This window comes from Salvia splendens, chromosome 1 (assembly GCF_004379255.2).
Source record: "Salvia splendens isolate huo1 chromosome 1, SspV2, whole genome shotgun sequence".
Lineage (NCBI taxonomy): Eukaryota > Viridiplantae > Streptophyta > Magnoliopsida > Lamiales > Lamiaceae > Salvia > Salvia splendens.
The window spans coordinates 45,794,711-45,819,029 of record NC_056032.1 but is presented as its reverse complement, the minus strand read 5'-3'; the positions used below and the strand labels follow the sequence as shown (position 1 = coordinate 45,819,029).

General features: G+C 41.0%; 2 protein-coding genes across 2 annotated transcripts; both read right to left on the bottom strand.

The window, feature by feature from the left end:
• Positions 1 to 220: 220 nt before the first annotated feature.
• On the bottom strand, positions 221 to 5,511 carry LOC121802235 (ARM REPEAT PROTEIN INTERACTING WITH ABF2-like). Its single transcript, XM_042201858.1, has 19 exons — positions 5,194 to 5,511; positions 4,417 to 4,577; positions 3,849 to 4,021; positions 3,649 to 3,769; positions 3,495 to 3,569; positions 3,290 to 3,384; positions 3,057 to 3,132; positions 2,861 to 2,968; positions 2,605 to 2,733; positions 2,421 to 2,489; positions 2,247 to 2,306; positions 1,971 to 2,094; positions 1,722 to 1,861; positions 1,388 to 1,451; positions 1,218 to 1,297; positions 987 to 1,051; positions 784 to 901; positions 584 to 708; positions 221 to 489 (listed from the first exon to the last, which is right to left on the bottom strand). Exons 1-19 carry the CDS (start codon positions 5,429 to 5,431, stop codon positions 399 to 401), a joined length of 2,112 nt encoding a protein of 703 aa, XP_042057792.1. The 5' UTR covers positions 5,432 to 5,511; the 3' UTR covers positions 221 to 398.
• Positions 5,512 to 15,800: 10,289 nt separating this feature from the next.
• On the bottom strand, positions 15,801 to 17,464 carry LOC121802225 (probable inactive patatin-like protein 9). Its single transcript, XM_042201848.1, has 2 exons — positions 16,328 to 17,464; positions 15,801 to 16,237 (listed from the first exon to the last, which is right to left on the bottom strand). Exons 1-2 carry the CDS (start codon positions 17,255 to 17,257, stop codon positions 16,025 to 16,027), a joined length of 1,143 nt encoding a protein of 380 aa, XP_042057782.1. The 5' UTR covers positions 17,258 to 17,464; the 3' UTR covers positions 15,801 to 16,024.
• Positions 17,465 to 24,319: the final 6,855 nt, after the last annotated feature.

The following is a 24,319-nucleotide window of genomic DNA, read 5'->3' as shown; positions in this document are numbered from 1 at the left end:
AAAATACATAAATTATACTCCCTTCCTCCACAAAAATAATCTCTTTTTCCATTTTTATCTATCAACTAAAACTAGTCTCGTTTATAAATTTTTTCTTATCACTTTTTTCTATTTAAATCTCATATTTTACCCACATTTCTCTTTCTCTCTTCTACTTATTAATTTCCGTACTCATTAAAATTCATATCATCAATAAATGAGACTATTTTGGTGGACAAAGTAGTTACCAATCATCTTAACATTTCGTTTATTTTCCATCCCAACCACATCAAAGCAATTCATCATCAAATAATTCTTTGTATAAAATCAAAGCCATTCCAAAAAATGTGAGTCTGTGAAACTACACAACTGTACATCTTCAGCAGCATTACTTTGGTCAGTGATCAAAACAAACCTATTTAGCTGTCTCCACTGTGAACTGGCCTTGTAAGAACTCTCACAAAGTGATTCCGCATCTCCGGTAAAATACGTTGGATCAGCTCACCGTACCTATACGAATAACATAATCACAACCGTCAAACAACGACACAATTTGTCAAGTCAATAAACAAGTTTTCGAAGATTGAGAGACGGTGTGTCTTACCATGGCATCGCACTTAGTTTATCATAGTTTTCCAGGACGAACAATATGCAAGCATGCCTCAGTGAAGTGGCGTTGAACGCGTCAGACAGCTCGTACATGACAGAGACGTTCTCAACGGATATATGCTGATAAGACAGATTTATCAAACACGGTAACAGGATGGTGCAGGCAACCCCAGCAACGACAGTAGCAGAAGTTACCTGTGCTATAGTGCATTCGCAGAGACGTTTCAGGCCCTCTAACAGATACTGATCGGCAGCCCTTAGAACGTCTTGTGCAATGTCTAAGCTGACATCGACCGATCCTGTGTATATGTACCTGCAGCGAACGAAATGGACACGGTTTAGAACAGCGGTGAGTATGGTGATGAGGGTAGTGATGGCAGTTCTTCTTAGCATATTACCTCATCATCAACTCAAAAACTTCCCATCTGATGTTCGGAATCTTTATGTCCTTGGCATCTCTCTCCTGCAAAGGATTTCAACAGATTTTGTTTAAGAGATTAACAAAGCGAACAAGGTTAACGAGCATGCATCATCAGGTTTGCAGCAGTTGAGATGCATAGGAAAATATGTTCAAACATATTATCTACTACTCAGGATGAAAGCAAAGAGCATGAAAAAAGAGCACTCACTCGATAGCCACCATCAAACATGGCACGAAATATATCGGAAGAAGCAAGCAAACAAATTCTGTGTGCGTAGAAACGTTTACCTGATTATAAGCAAAATTGAGAGAATATATTAGGAAGAAATTATAGAGCATGAATCTCGAAGCAGCAGGCCATTTATGATGCTTTCCTACCTTCAACTAAAAATGTCACATCAGACAATGTAGGTTTATTTACATATTGCTCACCCAAATACACCTGCAATAGATTGCACCACAGTTATTAGGCGTAAATTCCACAGGTTATTTATTATGTTACAGTCAATATCACAGAGTTAGCCTCTTCACATAGTTAAGTTGCGAGTAGATAAAATCGGTTTTTTAATGATTGTCAAATTCTTCAAAGGGGCAAATCTCTAAAACATACAATAAACTCTTGAAAAGAGCTTATAATCAAAACCCATTTTTATTGTATTTGAAAATGATTACAGCAATATGGCAAGAGGATACAATGATAAACTGACTCTACCTGAGCTATTGGGGAAGGAGGAGCTGCTTCCACAGGAGAAAGTGAGCTGGCTTTATTGGCCAACCTGCTTAAAGCAACAGAACCATCTCTTTGATGTTTTGAGTCCGTTGATTCTAGCAACTCCAAGAGTAGTGTCAGACCTGCAAGATATGCAGTAGGTGGGATAGCTAAGTTCCAGTCACAAACCAAGAATTGCATTGCATAAAGTACATGACATTGACCTTGTTGGTGATATAATAAACAGCATACCATTTTTATCGATGAAGATAGTTTTTTGGTCATCTGGAGAACAAAGATGTGCCAGAGCCAAAGCCACTCTTCTTTGGATATCTTTCTCTCCCACACGCATTATATACAATAGATGACTTAATACCTGCCCACAGTTTTCACATCCAGATCATCTATTTATTTGTGTTTGTAAATAACGGCATACCAGTAAATCAAATTTTGCAAATGGATTAGATCACTGAAATACATATGCTGTAAGAAGTGCTGGGATAATTTTTTAGTATATACATAACTCACCCGTCCATGAATTTTATCTTCTAGTCGTTTCAGCGTTTTGGCTACACAATCTCTAGTAGGCTGCAGCAAAAGCAAAATTCAGAGACATTACTTGCGCATAAAAAGGTAAAACATGACTTTGACAGCAAACAAAAGGATATTCTTTATTGAAAAGAAGTGGATCAGATCATGTACTTGAAGATTAAATTCACCATCTTGAAGCTTCTGAACACCCCCAATCCTAACAAGATCTGCAACATTGTCCTACAAAGATGCATGGAAAACAAGTTTAAAATTTGATGTAGTAGGCTCAGCCAATAAAAATAGCCAGGGCTTATATAACATAAACACTGGATTGCGTCTTAAAGTTACATTGCACCTCATTGTCAGAGAGTCCATAAAGAGCAAACGCTGCATTATGTTGCAAAAATCCATTTTTCGATTCAAGGAGCGTTAGTAATGGGGACACTCCACCACTGTGTGCTATACCAGCTTGATTGTGGGTATCCTGCAAGAGTGCATAATATGTTTAGCATAACCATACCCCCGGAAATAAACTGGGAGGGTGCAACACAAAAAGTGGCAGGGGAATAAAGTTACAATTAGTTCTAAAAGAAAGACATGGCAAATTTTACCTGAGCTAACCTCCCCAGTGCAAAGGCTGACATCTCCTTCAATTGAATATCAGGTGATTCAAGCATTTCAATTAATGGCAAAACAGCACCTCTTTGAACAATATGCACCTGCACAAGAATAAATTAAATTGTCAGAAATTGTTATAATCAACTAGATTCTATTTAAAAAACAGTAAACATTATTGTTTTGTTCAACCTTACAGTCTGACTCTGCAGCAGCAAATTGCCCAAGTAGCAAAGCAGCTTCTCGTTGGCTCTCAGCACAAGTTGAGCTGTTATCATAGACATCAAAGACTTAAAGAAAGACACCAAAAGCAGCAAGTAATTGTCTCTTGGAAAAGGGGAATAGAAGCTCCATGCCCATGCAACAGAAGTTCCTCTATTACTACAAAGTTAATGGTCTCTCCAACTGTTTTTGCACTATCATACCTGAGTAAACCAATAACAGGCTGCAAAGCTCCAGCAGCGAGCACTTCTTTCTTAATGTCGGGAGATGAATGCACGAGATTTCCAATTACACCAACCTACAGATTGGCATTAGTAGCAGTTGAGAATACAACAAATTCAAAGTCCCTGAGCAAGTAGAAATCTAAATGAGCTGAAAGAGATTAAGAAGTGCTTAAGCATAGCCAACCGCTTCATAATGTACAGCAGAATCTTCAGACCGCAGCATTAATATTAGAGTGGGTAGGGCATTGCATTCCACAATCTGAGAGTAGACAAATATTTTTTTTAAAAGAATGGAATAAAATAAGCTGCTACTTTATACTATGTTATATGACATAAACCTGATTTTTGTTCTCATCATTTTTAAAGGCAAGTGTTCTAAGAGCTCCAGCTGCTGCTCTCTGCACCTTTGGGTCAGGATACTCAAGCAACTCGACGAGAGGAGGAATACCACCTTCAGCCCTAACAGAATGGTTTTTAAAATTAAAAAGCAGGAAATATGAAAATATCCAATCATATAAGCGAGAGTCAAGAAAGTTACCTAACACGGCTTTTAATGCTGCTATTCTCATGTACTAGATTAGTTATTGCATCAGCAGCTCTCCTAATGACCCCAGTCACTGCTTGAGCGTTTACCCCATCTTTATGCCTTTTCAATAGATCAATAATATGTGGTATGGCTCCTGCATCAGCAATGAGTTGCTGGTGCTCTGGCTGCAAACCCAAAGGCAGTGATAAATAAAAATGACAAAAAACCATAACAACATGATAGTGTCCAGTAATTATATTGGATCATTCCAGTTGAAAGCCATGCTACATAATTAACATAACAAAAAACCATAAACTGTGTTCATATTTTTTTAAAATATCTGACAAATCTATCAAAATAAGAAAGTAAATCCTTGAAAATGATTGTGATCGGGGAAATGAAAATCTTACCAATAAATGCCAATATAATTTGTTCCACTCTATTGTATCAAAAACTAAAAAAACAGCTGCATAATATGTCCACCAATTTGAGGATAACAAGATTTTAACAGCTTCCTAAATTTCTAGCAACGAAAAAAGCATAAGAATCAATAAGTATAAAACATGATTTTAACAACCACCTTGATAGCAAGAAGCCCTATCGCGAAGGCACTTGCTTTCTCCACTTCATGCTTGTAAGGAATCGGATCAGTGTCTCCCTCTCTCAGAGGCGGTGGAATCTGCAGATGCCTGACCAGTGTCGGAATTGCCTCGCAATCCACAATCACATTCACTACATCCTCTGTCACCACACACGAATAAATAAAATATCAATATCATACAGAACCTCAAAATTCAAAAAACATTCACTGACTTTGAATCACACAGCTCATCAAATAAGCACTTAATTAGCTAATCAGAGAATATAACACTCTTCACAACTGGTTCACTCTATCAGCAACTTTAGAATAACGCAGATCAAATCCCTAACTAAAAATTCCAGCTCACGTGCGCTTGCATAATCCGCGCCCATGCATAACAATCAACAAATTCACCAAAACTAAAGCAAACAAATTCACCAGTGACGGAATCGCCTCGCAATCCACAATCACATTCATTATATCCTCTGTCACCACAAAATGAAATACATATATCATATAGAACCTCAAAATTCAAAAAGACGCTCACTGAGTTTGAATCACGCAAATCATCAAATAAGTAATTAATTAGCTTATCAGAGAATATAACACTCTTCACAAACGGTTCAATCTATAAACAGCAATAGAATAACGCAGATCAAATCCGTAACTAAAAAATCAGCTAATGCGCGCTCTCGTGCATAACAATCAATTAACCGAAAAAATCAAACAAAAGCTAGCTATTCATTTTCCATTTCCGTTCGCTTTCGAATCTCGTACCGTTCTTCGCGAGCTCGGCAAGGACGCTGAGTGCGGTTTGGGCAGATTCGCGGCTTTCCTCGGCGGAAGAGAAGGAGGAATCGAGGATCTCGAGTTGAGTGCGGATTTGGCTAAGGAGCTCCTGATGCAGATCGACAGGCGAGCGATCGTCCTCGTTCAGCTTCCTCCTCAAGCTCCGCCGCGACGCCGGCGGCTCGTCGCGGTGGCGACGGGCGGAGTTGTGGTTGCTGTTCACCATTGAGAGAAGAGATGAGGATAAATTTGGTTGTGTTGCGAAGGGGTGTTTTGGGAAATCAATGAATTGAATGGAAAATGAAAGGTTTGTGAGATAAAAGTTTGGAATATAAATGGAATTGCGTGTAAAAAACCGCTAATTTTAAAAATTTTCAGAACTTCCTCTCCCGCCTTCATTTAGCCAAATACAGTACGTTATATAATTATGACATCATTAATATTATTACTATAGGAGTATTACATAAATGTTTATAAATTTTCAATTTTATCGGATCGTGACACGTCTATCTCTTACGATTCTCCGCTACAAAGAAAGTTTTTTACATCTCTTGAAATATCCCGCAAAAAAAATTACGAAAATTATTAAGAGAAGGCCTCACGTGTCATCGCCCGAAGTTGCGCGGCACAATGTCATAATGACTACCTGTAACTTAGCGCGCGCATTTCCTACTTTAAACTGATATAGTTTTATTTTATATTAGTGATTTCAAATATAACAATTTTTTTTTGCAATCCAATAAAACCATCAATCTTCTTAATATTCTTTATTAATTAGTACTATCTAGCTTATACGAATTTCGACATAATTAAGAATTTGAATTTGCTAATTTATTGTAGGTCATGTTAACTTGGGCCTATTGGGTGTGATTAAATGGGATATATCTCAACATGGGCTTCCTTGTTAATGTTGAGTGATTAAATTTATGGCACACGTTTTATTTCATATAGCCCACTAATTAAAATAAATGGGCCGATCTAACGTAACTGTTTCACTTGATCCACAAAAAAGGCCCATTTTCCTATCCTGCGGTTGAGGAGCTCTTGTCGAGGCTAAAATCACAAACTTTGTCACTTACCTTAGAAAATTTGAATAACAATTCACGATTTTTTGGGAGTTTTTTCACGAATACTAATTCTGATCGACTGAATCTGCTGAGAGGTACTCTACTAAGGTCATGAGCGACGATATTTTTTTCCGAACACAATCGATTTCTCGAAAAGTAATTACTTTATATATTCAATATATCGATTTAGTAATTTTAATGTCATAATAAAACGAGTTTTCATATTATATGTCCTTTTAAATGAAATATAATTTTAATTAGATATACGAACATGCCAAGATTCCCCAACTTATATGCAAATTTATTATTTATTGTTTATTATACTAATAAAAGTAGTAGTACAATATATGTTATTTTCTGATACATGCAAATATATTTATATAAATACACTTGTCTTATTCAGCCAATTGGGCCACAAGATTTTGCTTAGAGATCTTGTCTGAATACATAGACAGCATTATTATTACAATTTTGATCTGCAAAATTATTAATTTATTTTGTTTTCCCACCACATAATAATCGACAATAATTTTAAAAAATATATCGACTTGTAAAATGTATTTTTTACCTGAAGAAATTCCTTCTTACATACTTATAAGCTTATTATATTGGGCCTATTACTGGTCAAAGTCATGCATGCAATTTTATTGTCTTATTCTTACAAAATTCAACTTTTTCAACCATTTTTCTTTACAATTATATAATCAAGATAATATTCCATGCTTTATAAATCGAATCTCAAAATATGCATTGATTTTTGTGATCAAGTGAACAAAATTAATTACATAGTTTGTATCGAGATTTTATATTACTATTATAGTCATAATATCTCAGTTGAGATTTGAATCTAATAATAAATTATACACTAAATTAAAGCTGGCACGTGATTAACTATATCTAGTGAGAAAAAAGCACGTGCGGAAGATCTGGATTCTGGAACATGCAAAAATTTTGTGGCTCTTTTCCTCGTAAAGAATGAATAAATTAATTAAATTAATTATAAGAATAAAGTAATAGACTAATAGGAGTATATGGAAAAGAAAAGTGAGTTAAAACACTTTCTATTTCCCATGCTGCGATATTTTTCTTTTCTGATCCAATCAATCAGTTCTGGGGTACATTGTAATAATACTCCATATCATGTAAATTATCGAAAAAATCATAAATTTTGGTCAAACTTTAGTTATTCCGATAACTTTAGCAACCAACCTTAAACCGTACGATAAAATCTTTCGTTTTTCTTATCTGTGATGGGTTATTGACTTGACGTGTGTTTTATATTGATGACATGTTTTAGTCAGTGGCGGACGCAGAATTAAATTTTGGTATGGGCTTCACTAAAAAATTTTGTAAATATATACTTCCTCCGCCATTAGGAGTCTCATTTCTGGGGGTCACGGGTTTTAAGAAATGTTAAAAAATTAGATTGATAAAAGTTAGTGGAATAGGGGTCTCACCTATATATATTAGTTTTAAATGAGATGTGAGTTGAATGAGTTAGTGGAAGGTAAGACCCTATTAACATTTATGGTAAAAGTGAACCGGAACTCTTATTCGCGGACGGACTAAAATGGAAAAACGGGACTCATATTTGCAGACGGAGGGAGTATATATAAAATAAAATCACAATAAAAAGTATTTCATCTATCTGTCATTATGAGTCTCATATCTTGACAGCACGAGTTTTAAGAAATGCTAAGAAAAATAGATGGAAAAAAGTTAGTGGATGAAATGTTAGTAGAACGTGAGATCCTATTACTATTTATGATAAAAGTGTATCGAAACTCCTATTCATGAACAGACTAAAATGGAAAAACGGAACTCCTATTCACGGACGGAGAGAATAAAATTTATTACTATAAAAATGCGTAAATATCTACCTAAAAATAATCCGAACACAAGTTCAATAGTAGTAAAAAGAATGATACTACATTTTTTATAATATTTGTAAAGCCTAAAACGTTCCACTTAGTCAGGAATAGGATATTGGTTTTTTCTTATAATATCATTTTAATCATTTAAGTTAAAGTGTTTGACGGCCGTTAATTAATTCATCTTCTTTCATCTTTCCAACTCTATTCACCGTCATTGTTGTAGGATAGTTTTTAATAGTAGTTTTATTTTCAAGCCCCTCCTTCCATTAAACCTTTAATAATTTAGACACCAAAGATACTACCTTGGGAAGGGCTGAAGATACATTCCAAAAAATTTTGAAAATTTTTACAATAGAAATTTATTTTAAAAAAAAACGTTTGGGGAGGGCTTAAGACTACGTTTATCGGGGTGGGATTGGTCGACCTCCACCTCACCCCACATTAAAAAAAAAATTGAAATAAATGTCACTCCCAGACGCCAACCGCGGTCGCCCATCACCCAAACACCAACCGCCTGGTCTCAATTTCATCATCCAATGAGATTGTGCCAAATGACACAATCTCATTGGTTGATATATATATTTTTTAAATTAATATATCTTTAATATAAAATATTATAAAATTATAAAAAATATATCAAAATTCATAATTTTTCTTCCTCTATAAATAGAGACCACATTTGGTATAGTTTTGCATAAAAAAATATCATCTTTTCTCCTCCTATAATCCTCCTTGTTTGATAAAATTTCATATTTTTTAGTTTACTTTGTTGCTAATTATGGAGGATGATGAGAATAATATATTCTCCGATTCCCCAAATTTCTATCCGTCCCAAAACTACAATCCTTCCCAAAATTTTAATCATTCTCAAGATTATATCCCTAGTTTTGATGATTTTCCGAATTCTGATCAATTCCAAAGTTAATTTCAAAACCAACATTCAAGCCAAAACATGTCATTTATTACGTTTTTCTATAAATTTACAATAATAAGTATTTCATGTATTAATAATATTATTAAAAAATATAAAAATAAATATATATAGTGTGGTTGGGTGGTCATTGATAAACCATGAAAATGTGGGTGGTTGGGTTGGATGAATATTGATGATGTGGAAGATGATGTGGAGGAGATAGAAATGAATTAAATATTGAAAAGGTGGCTGGTTGGGTTGAGTTAGGTGGTTGCTGATAAACTTAGTCTAAGCCCCTCATCACGTGTGTCCGCCAGTGGTTTTAGTTATTTTGATAAGTATATTGAGGAAAATGTACTAGCGGATGTCAAATTAGATAGTACACAATTTCATCTAAACTAAAACAGAAAAAAAATTAAATGTTACTACATTACAATATTCTTTATGACAATTTGTCTGTAGACATAGAAAAAGAAAAGTGCAATGTTTTAGTTGAAAATGATGTTTTTTTCTTTAAAAATTCAAGTGAATTGCGTTGACCATAAGCTGAATGCGCCGTCAATCGCGGTTGACTTTTGGTATCCAGATGAAAAGTGTGAATAAAATAAACAAAATTTTTTAACAGCTTTTGAAATTTAAATGTATTTAATTCAACATACCTGCATAGAACATGACATTAATTATGTCAAAAGACCAATAGTTGCTCGAGTATTAAAAATTGCAATTTTATTTATATTAGGTGAGGTCATTATTATGATTCTTTTGATTTTTCATATCAATTGTTATATCGGTAATTAGAAAGTGAAATTGATATAATAAAATAAAGAGTTTGGGGACTGACAATTCCTTGTATTGACACTAGAAGAAAAATGAAAAAGGATAAAAGGGGTGTAATTACATCAATTAACATTTTATAAAGTTAGCATCCAAGCTATTATAGTATAATTGTTTGAGTTGATTTATTTGTTTTCAAAGTAAGGTTGTTATGGAAGTCATTTAGAGCATTAGTAATGGGGCGCCCTAAGGCGAGCCCTATAGCGCGCCACGTCAACAGTTTTATCCTCCTACCTCCCCACCTGCAGTGGGGCGCCCTAATGTGCGCCCTATGGCGCGCCACATCATCATTTTATTGTTTTGTTTAATTAATTTAACTGTTTTCAAATAATAAGTAACGAGTAAATAAAAAACGGTCTAAATAACAAACGGCGAAGTTTTAATAAAAAAAAGTTACATCATTGAACTAATAAAATAAAATAAAAACTAAGTCGGACCAATTCCCAACTTCCGACGCAGCTCATCGAGTAACGCCCGGAGATATTCGGCTTCGTCGGGGTCGGTACACTTCTTGAGGGCCATGTGCGTCTGCAACATCGTCCTTGCCATCGACGCTGTTGCTAACGACTCAAACGCGGTGGCCGTCTGGGTCGGGAGCTCTACCGGGACCGGAGCTTGGGTTGCAGCGGTCGACGATGAGGTCGCGATCGCCTTCCCCTTGGCCTTCGCAGCCTTGACGCCGGACGGACACCGGTGTGCCGGAACTCCCTTCATCCACGTACGCCCGGTTGAGGTCAACCGGGTGATTGCCGCTGCCGCTGCTCGTGTAATCACCAGCTTCAGTGGTCTTCGTCCTCTTCGGCGCACCAGTGTGCAAAATTCCACCTTGGAACTTCTGCTTGTCCCTCAAGAGCGCCCAGATGGCCTCGTGCTTGAAGTCGTCGTACATCGACTGGTACGACAACAGCGCTTTAGCGCGCACGTCGCTCAAGCTCTCGCCGCTCCTCTGTGACCGCGTGAACTTCTCGAACTCCGCCGCGTACAAGTTCACTTGCTTCTTGACTTGATCCCAGTGCTTGCGGAGTTGCTCACGCTTGCGCTTGTACGCGGTCGGCGGCTTGACCGAATTGTAGAGGTCCGCGATGCGTTCCCAGTACGCGATATGTCGCTGGTTGTTCGCGAATATCGGATCTTCCGATATATCTACCCAACATCGGGCCAAAGTGAGAGTTTCGTCGTCGTTGTAGTTCGTACGGCCGGGGGCATACTCATCGCAATCACCGGGAGGCGGCAACTTCTGCGCCCGCTGCCGGTTCCGCTTCTTTCTGGCTGGGGCGGAAGCGGTCGCGGCGGGGTCGGGATCGGCCGATGCGGTTGGGCGGTGCGGAGACGGCTCCATGTCAGACAACCCATACGATTTCGTACTGAAATCAGGATCGTAATGAGTATTGGTGTCGAACGAACGATAATCGCCGGTTTCTGTACCCGGCCAATGCGCCCCTGCGCTAAACGTAGGACTATTGGGGCTTGAATCCATTTCGTAGTAATTATGTAAATGTAAGTTTCGAAAATGAAATCGAGTGAAATGAAATGTTACAAATGAACGGTATTTATAAAAAAACGAAACCGCGTGCCATCGTCCGCGGTTGATCGTCCGCGACCTCCACAATGGGGCGGATGATGGCGCGGACGATGGCTATCGTCCGCGACAACCGCAATGGGGCGGACGATGGCCATCGTCCGCGCTATCCTCAGCGACCGAAGTATAGGGCGCGACTATCGTCCGCGCCCTATGGCGCGCACCCGCAATGGGTGCGGACGATGCGCGCCATCGGGCGTGCCATCGTCCGCCCATTGCGGATGCCCTTATTGAAATATACCTATTTTTTTATAATTTTTCATGACATATTACTTATCTTTGATATGAAAATACCATAAAAAATTTGTTTAGACTTTGAATTTGATACACTATTAATCAATTGATATTATAAATAAATATAATAAACCTGCACAAATTAAATGTATTATACTCCTAACAGTTAAGAAATTAAATTAGGTGTTAAAATATTAAATGGTACTATATTGTTTATTACAGAAGGTAAACATTTTTTTCTCCTCTAGTGATAATTAGATAATCAATGCAAGAGCTTCAAAACATTAAAAAAACATGTTAAAACGAGATTAGATAAATTGGGGAAGAAGACAAAAGTAAAGAAGACTATCTAGTACCTATATATGGTAATGTTTTTTTCCGATGGCAATGAGACTAGTTAATGTGGATACAATTGCTTGGGGTTTAATCAAAATAATTCATTTTTGGTCCACCATTGAACAAGAGAAGGCTCACTTCTTTATTAATGCTTAATCTTGGACCATAAGCTAAACTTGGTTTTATAAATTTCATAAATTTGAGAATAATTGTCATATAAATCATAGTAAGTACTAATTTTTATTGATTTTTGATTAATCTCAAAGTTTTTTAACTAGAATATAAAATCATATTTTTTTTTAGTTGTCACATAATAGTCAACATTTAAATTAATATGATATGACGATATAACACTGTCGTTTATAACAAAATAATGTCATTATATCTTGAGTGTTATATAATAGATGGCGATATAACTAAAACGACATGGTTTTATTGTTATATCACTGAATAGATGTGAAAAAGAATGAATTTTAATGATATTCTATTCCGGTTTCAAAACTTAAGGCAATAACCAGAAGTTAATGAAAAAAATATGATTTAAATTGCATTTTTCCCAATTACAATTCCAATTGCAAGTTAGTGCTTTCAAGATCCTTAATTTTCAAGGGTGAGTTTCCCTTAGTTTGAAGATATACTGTTAATATATAGTACAAAGCAAAAGTTTGAAGATATAATGTTAATATATAGTACAAAGCAATGCTAATAATAAACAATAATCACAATTGAAAATCAAAAGTGTGTGGGCAAGATCCAAAACTAACATTAAAAAATCCCATATTAAGTATATACTCAAGGTGGCTTTACTTAGAAGGCCATTAAGTATTATAGTTAATCACTTTTTACCATAGGATTAGCCACAAACCATCCTTTATGATTATATATATAAAGCATTGACAAGAAACCAACAAAGAGAAAGGGCACCAATAAAAGACAAGCACCCACACAAACTTTTTGATTCTTGTTATTCACAAGCTTGCAATTTTTATATGTATATATTTTACATATCTATTGAGAAAAGATGTTGCAAGGATTGGAAGCTGTTAGATTTTTGCTAGATAGGAATCTAGCTTAATATTTTTACTATTCTTGATGGAGTAACCTTTCTCCATAGGCTTCACTTTAATTAACATTCAATTATTGTAGTAGTACATCTTTAGTTCTCATCCATATAGAATTACCACCAGCCATCAAACAATATAGTAAAAAATATTGCTAGTATTTTTTAGCTCGTAGTATAAGGAGTATTTTTTTGGGCTATTTCTATAAATATACTCATTCAACAAAATTAAGTGGGAAACATATACAGAGGTTGTTGGAGAAATAAGTAATGTGAAGTTGGCATAAAATTTTGTGTGATATGACATAGGTCGGTTGGAATTTACCAAAAGGATAGACTAATATTGAGTATATAAAATTTAGAAGAATTATTTACAATATTTTAGTTTACAATAAATTAAACGTTATTAGGAAAAAGAAATAATTATATAATGAACATGGAATTTAAACCAAGTCATGATGTTAAATTCAAAGTATCTGCCTATTTAAATTATTTTTGAAAATCCATTATTAATAGTAGTAAAAACTACAACAACCTTTTTCACTTGATTTATTATGTACTTGCATGTATACGTACAGACCAAGTAGTATGGTCTCTGAATGTGAATCTGTATAGCTTGTCCTTCTACAAATAAATATTTAAAATAATGTAAAAGAGTAATTATTTAATAGTACTATATGAATTATTATTCGACCTAACTCGTAAATATATGCATGATAGGGTTAAACATATGTATAAATCAAATGAAATTGATCAGAGAAATACTAAATGCATACCACTGTTTAATGGAATGAAATCTGAAAAAGTCTTTGGAAATGACAATTCATTAGGCCAAAAAATAAATGGGGCAAAATCATTTTTCCACTAAAAATTCAATTATTATTTTGTTCTCGTTAAAGGAGGCAAACGTTCAACGGCCCCTTCAAGTATCGGACACACTCACGCAAAAAAAAACCACACTTTTAACTTACTATTGAATTAAATTACAGTTTAATTTTACTATATCTCTTTTCTAACAATTTAAACAGTCAATAAGTTAATTTTCAGAATTGTTTATGTGCCTTAAAGCATCCTCATCCATACTTTTAGCTAGAATTATTTATGTGCCTTAGACCATCCTCATTCATGCTCTTAGCTAAGAGCATGGAAGTGGGTCCGGATCAACTTTTATTCCTTTTTTACTCTGTGCTTTTCTTAAGAGCACAACACCCACATTCATGCTCTTCCGCAAGGACATGCTCAATGGTCTCATTATTCAATTTAAATAAAAATATTTCTACAATATTAAAATGCATTAAAAATACTCATGCTATTACAAATTATAAAAAAAATTTAAAAGTACATAATTAAAATCATAAAAATTAAAAATTACATAATTAAAGTCCTAAAAATTAAAAATTAAAAATTACATAATTAAAGTCCTAAAAATTAAAAATTACATAATTAAAATCCTAAAAAATAAAAATTACATAATTAAAATCCTACAAATTAAAAATTACCTAATTAAAAATATCCCCGTGGAAGACTAGTCATCTGGCCCTATCCCCAATATTTTTCGGAGACCCCGTATCATTGCCAAATGTGAATCAAGTTGTTCGGGAGTCATCCGAGATCTATCGGTCAAATTTAATTGAGCCAGAAGGGTCCACAACGAGTTGGTGGGGGGTTTAGGTGGCACAAAGGGAGCGGGAGCGGGGGCGGATGGAGTCTCGGCGCGACGGAGGTTGACTGTCGCCTTCTTCCTTCCTTGCGGCCGGCGTTGGGAACTGCTTGTGCCGGCGCCGGGGCTACCCAAGTTAGCTCCGGCAAGCTGGCTAGCCACCTCATCAGAGCCACCGTCGGATAGGTATAACGACCTCAACCGTTTGCTGGAGGAGCTGGAGGAGGATGATAAGCCTCCCCTATACTTCGGATTTCTACGCACATGTTGTCAAGCGCCGAGGTGCTTGAATGGTTTGTAATGCATGGAATGGTAGGTCGACATGGTGGCCGTGATGATGTCAGCCTAGCTCATGCCGCTCCCCGCCGAACGCTGTTCCTGGAGGTAATACTCTTGGAACTTTTGGATTTCTTCGTTGGCTCTGAAGATGGCATTGCGCACCATACTCTCGTTGCGCTCGATGGTTCCCTCCGATCGGTTGGCATTGTACCGGCGAAAGACGCATCACCAAAACCTCTCCCCGGTTTAGTTCGTGTTGGTTTCCGAATCTTCGAATATTTCCAAATAGGCTTTGAACATCTTCTCCATCTCGGGAGGAGTGTACGCGGTGCGGACGTGAGGGTCACCGCCACGACTATGAGTAGGAACACTACGAGGAAGAGGAGCGTTGGAGTTGTCCTTCGGAGTTTGGGAGCCGCCGATCCCTCTCGATCCTTGTTCGGGTGCCCACCCGTATCGCCCATCGGTGGCATCTTGCTCGTCCACTGGAAAAGGCCGGTAGCCACCCGGAATTTGAGAACCTTGGGTTTGAGGAGGGGGCGAGAATTCCGTATCCGGATGAGGGAATGGTGTTGGGTTGAACCATTCGTGGTTCCATACGCGGGAGTCGGAGGAGTGATCTTCCCGCAGATGGAGTGATCGCCGGAGCCAGACATTTGTTTTAAAGAGTGAAAGATTGAGAATTGAGGAGAGAATTTAGATGAGAGAATAAGTGAAATTAAAGTTTTTTCATTTTGTGTATAATAATGTCTCCAACACTGAATACTGAACACTTATTTGAATTTCATACAATTAATGAGATGAACAAAACAAAATTCACTTCTTAATTACATTAATTAGCATCAGACATAATAAACTACTCCCATTTATTTAATCGTACGGCTAATATTTGAAGTTGACGAAGAGAGACAGTTTAGCTGACATTTTCTTGATATAAAACTGGGCGAAAAGAGACAAAATTAATTAATCTAAACAAAATTAATCTAACGCCCGTTAACCAGGGGACTAACGGCCGTCTCTTTGCACGGGCTCGGCGGCAGGCTTCCGTTACTCTTCCCCGACGCAACGAGGCGTTGCACAAACCCTCCGATCCTTTCGCCGTTAGTCACCGTCAGTAACTGCTTCCCGCCAAACGGCAGCGACTCCACCGCTCTCTCCGCCAGCACGTCCTCCGCCGTGATCGAGACGCCGTTAGCCTGCAAAAACATAACGCCGTGTGTAAAAATTAAAACCAAAAACGCAACGGCCGTTACCGATTTGACGGAGGGGGAGATGAGATTTTTCACCTGAACTCTGACGTAATCGTTAGGGTTCCAGCAGAAGGCGTTCCCCACCATCTGATCGACGGTTTCGGAGACGCCGTCGAGGACAATGCCGACGACCGCGGCCGTGGAGCAATCGCCGCTGCGGCTGAGCTTCACCGGAGAAGGACAGCTCAATTGTCCGTTGCCGATGGAGAGGACTAACAGATCATCGACTCCGGTCACTGACGGGAAATCTCGCTTGTTGTGGAGGACGTGAGTGACGGCGGCGGCGGTAGGGTTGTTCATCACCAATCCACCGTCCACCGCCAGGCAGGAGGTCTTTCCGTCGCGCGACGACAGCCTGTACGGCTTGAACATCGACGGCGTCGCTGACGTGGCGCGGATCACCTTCGCCAGCTCGAAATCGAAGCTCGGCGACTCAGAGGCGTCGGCGCGGGAGAAGACGAACGGCGCCGAGCTCTTCAGATCGAAGCAAGGCACGAGGAGAGGCTTGCACGTGTCCTTGAGAGTCAAAACCTTACCGTCGGCCCGTCGGAACGCCGCCTGCAGCGCGGCGTCCATGCTTCCACCGGAAAATCTCATCCTCCGCCGGAATCCAGCCAGCTTCTTCGATTTGAACAGCTTCCCCTGATTCGCGGTCAAAAACTTAACCGCGTCCCTCGCGGAGAAGAGCGGACGGCCGGAACCGTCGTCGGCGACGAGCATCGCGGCGAGGAGAGCGCCGATTCCAGTGCCGACGACGATATCGAAGAAATCAGCGATCCGCGCGTTGAAATCGCCGGTTTTCTCGTGGATCTGGTCCTCGAGGTGGAGCAGAGCGGCGCAGGCGACAATGGCGGTGGTTCCGCCGCCGTCAATGCTGAGCACACGCGTCTTCTTGCCCTCGCAGTGGTGCAGCCACTTCTGCTCCAGCTTGGAGAAGATCTCGAGCGTAACCTTGCTGAGCTCCATCACAGAAATCTGCGCCGCTCCAATGAGAATAAAAGCTGCGGCAGCAAATAATGAATGTCCTGTGTAAAATGGAGGCGATATGGATTGGTAGTGGTAGGAGTATATAGGGAGTAGAGTAGGGCAAAACTAGGGAGAGAAAATCCGTGAAAAAAGGAATAGATCACGCTTAACTACTGATAGCCATTAATGGAGGTGAGCTGAGCTAAGATGAGAACTGTACGAGTCTTCATAAATAATCGCACACACTGAGTGATGGGGTACGAACTAAACCCTAATGGCAAGCCCAATAACAGTGACGGCCCATCAGCCTAGAGCCCAAGAAAGAGTATCTGTTCGGCACCAAAGAGTTCGGCACGACCAAAGAGTTCGGACTCAGCCTACAGCTCGGTAAAAGCCGACCAGTCAAGCTCTCCTCTCAGATCGGCAAGAGTTGATCGGTAAAGTCCAGCAGTTCGGTCTCAGCATTCGACCGAACTAGGAGTTAGTGGACTCATGAAAGGCCTCCACGACCTCCACTATACCCACGATCTATTTAGTGGTATGAAGCAGTTATTGAGCAGTTATTGCTCACCCACGATCTTGTTAGTGGGGCTGCAAACCACGATCTTAGTTCAATGTATAAATAGAACTTAGATCAGATAGAAAAGGGTTAAGCTCTCCAGAGATAAAAATACCATATAGCAAGTCTGTGTTGTAAGCTGTAATCCCAGATCAAGCAATACAATCTTGCCCTCCCTTCTTCCCGTGGACGTAGATTTACTTCAGTAAATCGAACCACGTAAATTCTTTGTGTCATAATCTTCATTCTCTACCAGCATTTACAAACATCAGAAATTCGCGGATCCATCACTGGCGCCGTCTGTGGGAACAGAGAACAAAATTTGTGATAAAGCGAATTTTTGATCCATTTTTTCCACCCAAAAAATGCATACCAGATCGCAGAGTACCCGTATTCCTGCCCGTGAGAACCAGGAGGAAGCCAATCCATCCCACAGGTCTGGAAAACAGCCTAGGGATAAATCCACCACCAGTTCTCATGGCGAAGGAACAAGCCGCTCCAAAAATCGTCCCACTGAGTCTTCCCAGCAGCCCGATTTGAATGAGGCTGTCAAGCAGTTTTTGGAGGCGAAGCAGGAGGAATTCTTAACCTTCCTGCGAAAAAGCCAAAAACAGCCGGAGACGAAAACGGCGGATTCTCCTTCTCCCTCCGCACAAGAAAGTCACTACCGCAGTAGTGCCGTGGCTTCCAGGAAGAAGAGTCCTCAGCCCCGACATATTCCTGTTCCTCCTCGGTACCGGAATCACAGGAGAACTCAATCTCCTCCATACCGACGAGATATCGGATTCGCCGTGTACGGAGCACTGAAGACTCCGTTCTCGGACGACATCACCCGAACTCCCCTACCACAGAACTACCGAACTCCGTCGATGACTTACGACGGGCTCGTGGACCCTCACGATTTCTTGGGGCGCTATCAATATAACATGGCGAACCAGGGTCTCAACGAGGTCCACATGTGCAAGCTGTTTCCCGAGCTGCTCATCGGGAACGCGAGAAGGTGGTTCGATAGCCTCCCCCAGGGCAGCATCAGATCTTACCGAGATCTAATGGATGCCTTCCACAGGAGGTTCTTTCAGAAAGCGGAAGCCCGAATCACTTCGGCTCAGCTGCTTTCCATTCGTCAAGGTCGCGACGAAAAAATCAGCGACTTTATGACAAGATTCCACAAGGAATGCCTGCAAGTAGACGATCTCAACGATCTGCTTGTCATTTCGGCATTCCAAAATGGAATCCTGCCCGGAGCTCTCTACAGGAAGCTCGTTGAGTGCGGTCCGCAGACAGCTCAGGAAATGTGGGACATTGCGGACCAGTACTCCCGGGCCGATGAGGCAGACCGTCGCAAACGGTCGTTAGACAGCTCATCGTCCCGAGGAGACAGAAGGAAGCCCGATCATAGCGATCAGGGGCATCCTCGCCGGACTCCATTTGAAAGAATTCAAAGGGCTCCGGTGCAAGACAGATTGGGACCTCGTCTCAATCCCGAGAAGCCGCCCGCTCAGTTCGTACCGCTGAACAAGCCGAGAGCGGAAATTTTCGAACTGCACTCTGACCTATTCGAAAAGCCAAAGCGGATGACGAAATCAGCCGCGCGCCGACCACAGGATAGCTACTGCTCCTACCATCAAGACCACGGTCACGATACTGAGGAGTGCAGAAACTTGGCTGCAGGTATCGATGTTCTTGTGAAGGCAGGGACATTGAAAAAATACCGAAGCAAGCAGCCAAAGAAGAATAAAAAGCAGAGTGGTGCGAACTGCGCTCCTCAGGATCCGAAAAGGCAGCCGGATCCCGAAGACGATGACGAGCCGCAATATGATGGAGTAATCCAGACTATTGACGCGCTCCCTGCCGGGAAGACCAAGTCGTCCCTAAAGTCAGAACGCAGAGGCTCCAATCGAGAGAAGCCAACGCATAAAAGGCTGAAGCAGGACGAAGTGATTACGTTCTCGGCTGCTGATCCCGTCCCGGCCATCTCTCCTCACCAAGACGCCATTGTCATCCAAGCCGGGGTGGCAAACAAACTGATCCACAGGGTGTTTGTGGATACAGGAGCGTCGGTTAGCATTCTTTTTAAAGAGTGCTTCGACAAACTAGAAGTGGACCCAGCTCGGCTCAGTCCGGCTCCGCTTCCCCTGAAGAGCTTCACCCAGGAGGACACCCGCCCTGAAGGTATTATCAGCCTTCCGATCACGGTGGGGAAAGCGCCTACTAGCTCCAGTACGATGATTGAGTTTTTCGTGGTGAAAGCTCGGTCCCCGTACAACGTCATCCTGGGAAGAGACTGGCTCAACACAGTTCGGGCCGTTTGCTCCACCTATCACCTCACCATCAAGATCCCCACTAAAGGAGGGATAGCGGTCATCCGAGGTGACCAAAAGAGAGCAAAGGAATGTCTGCAAATTGCGCTTAGAAGTGCCGAGCAGTCAGATCGGCACCACCAAGCATAGCAATCACAGCAGCCGGAGTCAGAGGCGATGACCGAAGTCATACCGGAGCCGAACTCGATGACAGTTCAGCTGTACGAAGACGATCCATCCAGAACGGTTAAGATCGGCTTCGCGGGAACGCCCCTACTTCGGGAAAAAACCATCCAGCTCCTCAAGGAGTATAAAGACGTCTTTGCATGGTCTCCGTTGGACATGACCGGAGTGCCCCCCGAGGTAATCACTCATCGGTTAAATATTGATCCTTCAGTCCGGCCGGTAAAACAGAAGCAAAGACTCTTTGCGGCAGAACGAAGTCAAGTCATCCATGACGAAGTCCGTCAATTATTGAAGGCGGATGTGTTATTCGAAGTGAAGTATCCTTCGTGGGTGGCCAATCCTGTCATGATCAAGAAAAAGGAAGGAGGATGGCGGATGTGCATAGATTTCACCGATCTAAATAAGCACTGTCCCAAAGATTGCTATCCCCTTCCGAACATAGATAAAAAAGTAGAAGCTTTGATAGGCTTTGAAATTTTTTGTTTTCTTGATCTGTACAAAGGATACCATCAAGTTTTAATGGATGAGATTGACGCTTCAAAAACGGCCTTCATTACTGATTTCGGCATTTTCGCTTATAAAAAGATGCCATTCGGTTTAAAGAATGCCGGAGCCACTTATCAAAGGATGGTAGACAAGCTTTTTCGGCACCTGATTGGAAAGGAGGTCGAAGTGTATGTTGACGATATAGTCGTCAAAAGCAAAAGCACTTCGGAGTACGAGCACAACCTCAAGTCCACTCTCAACGTGCTTAAGGAAGCCAACCTCAAACTTAATCCCCAAAAGTGTACCTTTTTGGTAGATTCGGGAAAGTTTCTGGGTTGTTGGGTTTCAAAGGACGGACTCAAGGCAAACCCCTCAAAAGTTCAAATCGTTCAGAACATGGCAATGCCGAAGTCCATACATGACGTGCAAAGGCTAACCGGATGTCTAGCCGCACTGAATCGATTCCTTTCCCAAGCAGCCGAAAAGCAACTGCCGTTCTTCAAGGTGTTGAAAAAGGCACCAAAGTTCGAGTGGGGAGCCGAGCAGAAAAAGGCCTTTGACGAGCTCAAAAGTTATCTAGCCGAGCTTCCTATTCTCTCTGCTCCCACCGAAGCCGAAGTAATATTCTTATACTTAGCGGCATCGGATCAAACCATCAGCGCGGTGCTTGTACGAGAAGAAGGCCTAAAGCAGCTTCCCATCTATTTTACAAGCCGAGCATTGAGAGGTCCAGAAACCAGATATCAACCTCTGGAAAAGATTGCTCTGGCATTAGTAAATGCAGCAAGGAGACTGCGGCCATACTTCTATGCTCACAAGGTATGCGTCTTAACTGATCTGCCACTTCGGCAAGTGTTGACCAAACCAGAAGCATCAGGCAGAATCGCCAAGTGGGCTATAGAGTTGGGAGAGCACACAATTGAATATCTACCTCGGAAAGCCATCAAGGGACAAGCCTTGGCAGATTTTCTTGCAGAAGCAAAGTTCGATCAAGCAATTCCTGTTATTGCCGAACAGAAGGATTCTGCCAATGCCGAACTAGCACAGCCCTTGGAATCCGAAGTAGAGCCGCCGGACTGCTGGAGCGGATTCGTAGATGGAGCTTCAAACAAGATGGGAAGTGGAGCTGGTATTTTACTTGTCGCTCCCGACGGACACGAGGTAACCTACTCACTTCGGTTCCTATTCCCCACTACTAATAATGAAGCCGAGTACGAAGCCCTCCTGGCCGGACTCCAGCTAGCGCAAAGTCTGCTCGTCAAATCTCTCAAAGTCCATTGTGATTCACAAGTCATAGTAAATCACATGTTGGGTACAAGTGAAGCTCGTGACGAGAGAATGAAGAAGTATTTGGACAAAGCGCAAAGCATCAGCCGAAGTTTCTCCTATTTTCGGATAATCCGCATTCCCAGAGCGGAAAATAGCCGAGCAGATACCTTAAGTAAGTTGGCCTCAGATCCGAGCTCAAAGGCGGAAGAATTAATGCATCGAAGCATTGATGAAGCCGAGGTACATTCAGTATCCAGCTCGCCGAACTGGATGACGCCGATCTTGCAGTATCTGGATCAAGGACAATTGCCCGAGGATAAGAGAGAAGCTCGGAAGATCACGTGCCGAGCACTTCGGTACGAACTTCATGAAGGAGTCCTCTTTAGAAAGTCTTACCTCCAGCCGTTATTGCGGTGCGTAGGACCAGAAGAGACGGACTACATCCTCAGAGAAGTTCATGAAGGATCGTGCGGTAGCCACATCGGAGCCAGAGCTTTAGCTAAAAAAGTTCTGAGATGGGGATATTATTGGCCAACCATGGTACAAGAGGCAGTGCAGCTCGTCAAGAAGTGTACGAAGTGCCAAATTCATGCAAATGTCCCAAGGATGCCGCAGACCGATCTATACACTATGCAAAGCCCGTGGCCTTTCATGCAATGGGGCATAGACATAGTGGGACCACTTCCTCAAGCTCCTCGGCAAATGAAATTCCTTATCGTTGCCGTGGACTACTTCACGAAGTGGGTGGAGGCTGAACCATTAGCTACGATAACGAGCTCAAAGGCATTGGATTTCGTCTGGAAGAACATAGTGTGCCGATTTGGCATACCCCACATCCTCATCTCGGATAATGGGACTCAGTTCACCGACAAGACGTTCAAGAATTGGTGCCAAGAGCTGAACATTCAACAGCGGTTCACTTCGGTCTCCCATCCCCAAGCAAACGGACAAACGGAAGTAACGAACCGGATTCTGGTGAAAGGGTTAAAAGCTCGGTTAGAACAAGCCAAAGGACAATGGGTAGAAAATCTCCCTCAAGTCCTATGGTCCTACCGAACTACACCCAAAACCTCCAACGGTGAAACTCCGTATAGTCTGGTGTACGGCACTGAAGCCGTAATTCCGGTGGAGATCGGCGTACCCAGTCCCCGAACTCTAAACTTCTCCTCAGAAATGAATGACGACGGACTGAGAGCCGAACTAGATCTCGCCGAAGAAAGAAGAGAATTGGCGTGCATAAAAGCAGCCAAGTATAAGGAGCAAGTAGCCCGGTATTATAACCAAAGGGTGAAAAAGCTTCAATTTCAAGTGGGAGATCTCGTCTTGAGAAACAACGAAGTAAGCCGAGCAGAAAAGCTGGGCAAACTCGAGCCCACATGGGAGGGTCCGTATCGGGTGTCAGAAGTCCTCGGCAAAGGGTCTTATAAATTGACTCACATGTCAGGAGAACAAGTACCCCGAACATGGCACGTCTCCAACCTCAAGAAGTTCCACTTGTAAGAGACAAAGTCCGGTCAGTCTGTCTTGTGTCTAGTTCGGTCATAGGGGTACATGTTTTTATTTGTTTGTTTTTTACTTGTACCTTTTACTTGTCGTTTTATGAAAAGTTTAAAGTTTTTTTCTTTCGTCTTTTTCATTTTTTCTCTATGTGTTTTGTCTCTATGTGCTTGTCGTCTCTTACAAATGGTACCAAGGTATATCGTTCTTTAAAGACTGATCCCCTTTTTAGATCGATTATTAAAGACTATTGTGAGTCCAAGCTTCTAAGGAGGATATAAGACCACAATTCAGCTTAACAAGCAGTCCGTCTGAAACGAACTGCAATAAGCCAACGATTGTGCGTCCAAGCTTCCAAGGAGGATACAAGACCGCAATTCAGCTTAATAAGCACTTCGTCTGAAACGAACTGCAATAAGGGAAAGTCCGATCCACGCGATAAACCTCGCCGAATTAGGACGACCAAGTTCGGTCAAAGAAGTTTACCTCATAAGACCGGGGACGACCACGTCTAGTCAAAGAGGTTTACTGCATAAGACCACTTCGGTTAACTGGGAAAGTCCGATCCACGCGATAAAACTCGCCGAATTAGGACAAGGGAAAGTTCGATCCCGGCGACAAAAATCGCCAAATTAGAACACAAACCAAGTCCGGTCAAAGATGTTTATTTCATCAGACCAAAGACGAGTCCGGTCAAAGATGTTTATTTCATCAGACCAAAGACGAGTCCGGTCAAAGATGTTTATTTCATCAGACCAAAGACGA

Coding starts and splice junctions, on each gene's coding strand:
- LOC121802225 (XM_042201848.1), bottom strand. CDS start 17,257: ATGGAGCTCAGCAAGGTTACGCTCGAGATCTTCTCCAAGCTGGAGCAG. Junction 16,238..16,327: donor ACGATTACGTCAGAGTTCAG/GTGAAAAATCTC, acceptor ATGTTTTTGCAG/GCTAACGGCGTCTCGATCAC.
- LOC121802235 (XM_042201858.1), bottom strand. CDS start 5,431: ATGGTGAACAGCAACCACAACTCCGCCCGTCGCCACCGCGACGAGCCG. Junction 3,570..3,648: donor ATGATGAGAACAAAAATCAG/GTTTATGTCATA, acceptor GTCTACTCTCAG/ATTGTGGAATGCAATGCCCT. Junction 1,298..1,387: donor TGTGACATTTTTAGTTGAAG/GTAGGAAAGCAT, acceptor GCTTATAATCAG/GTAAACGTTTCTACGCACAC.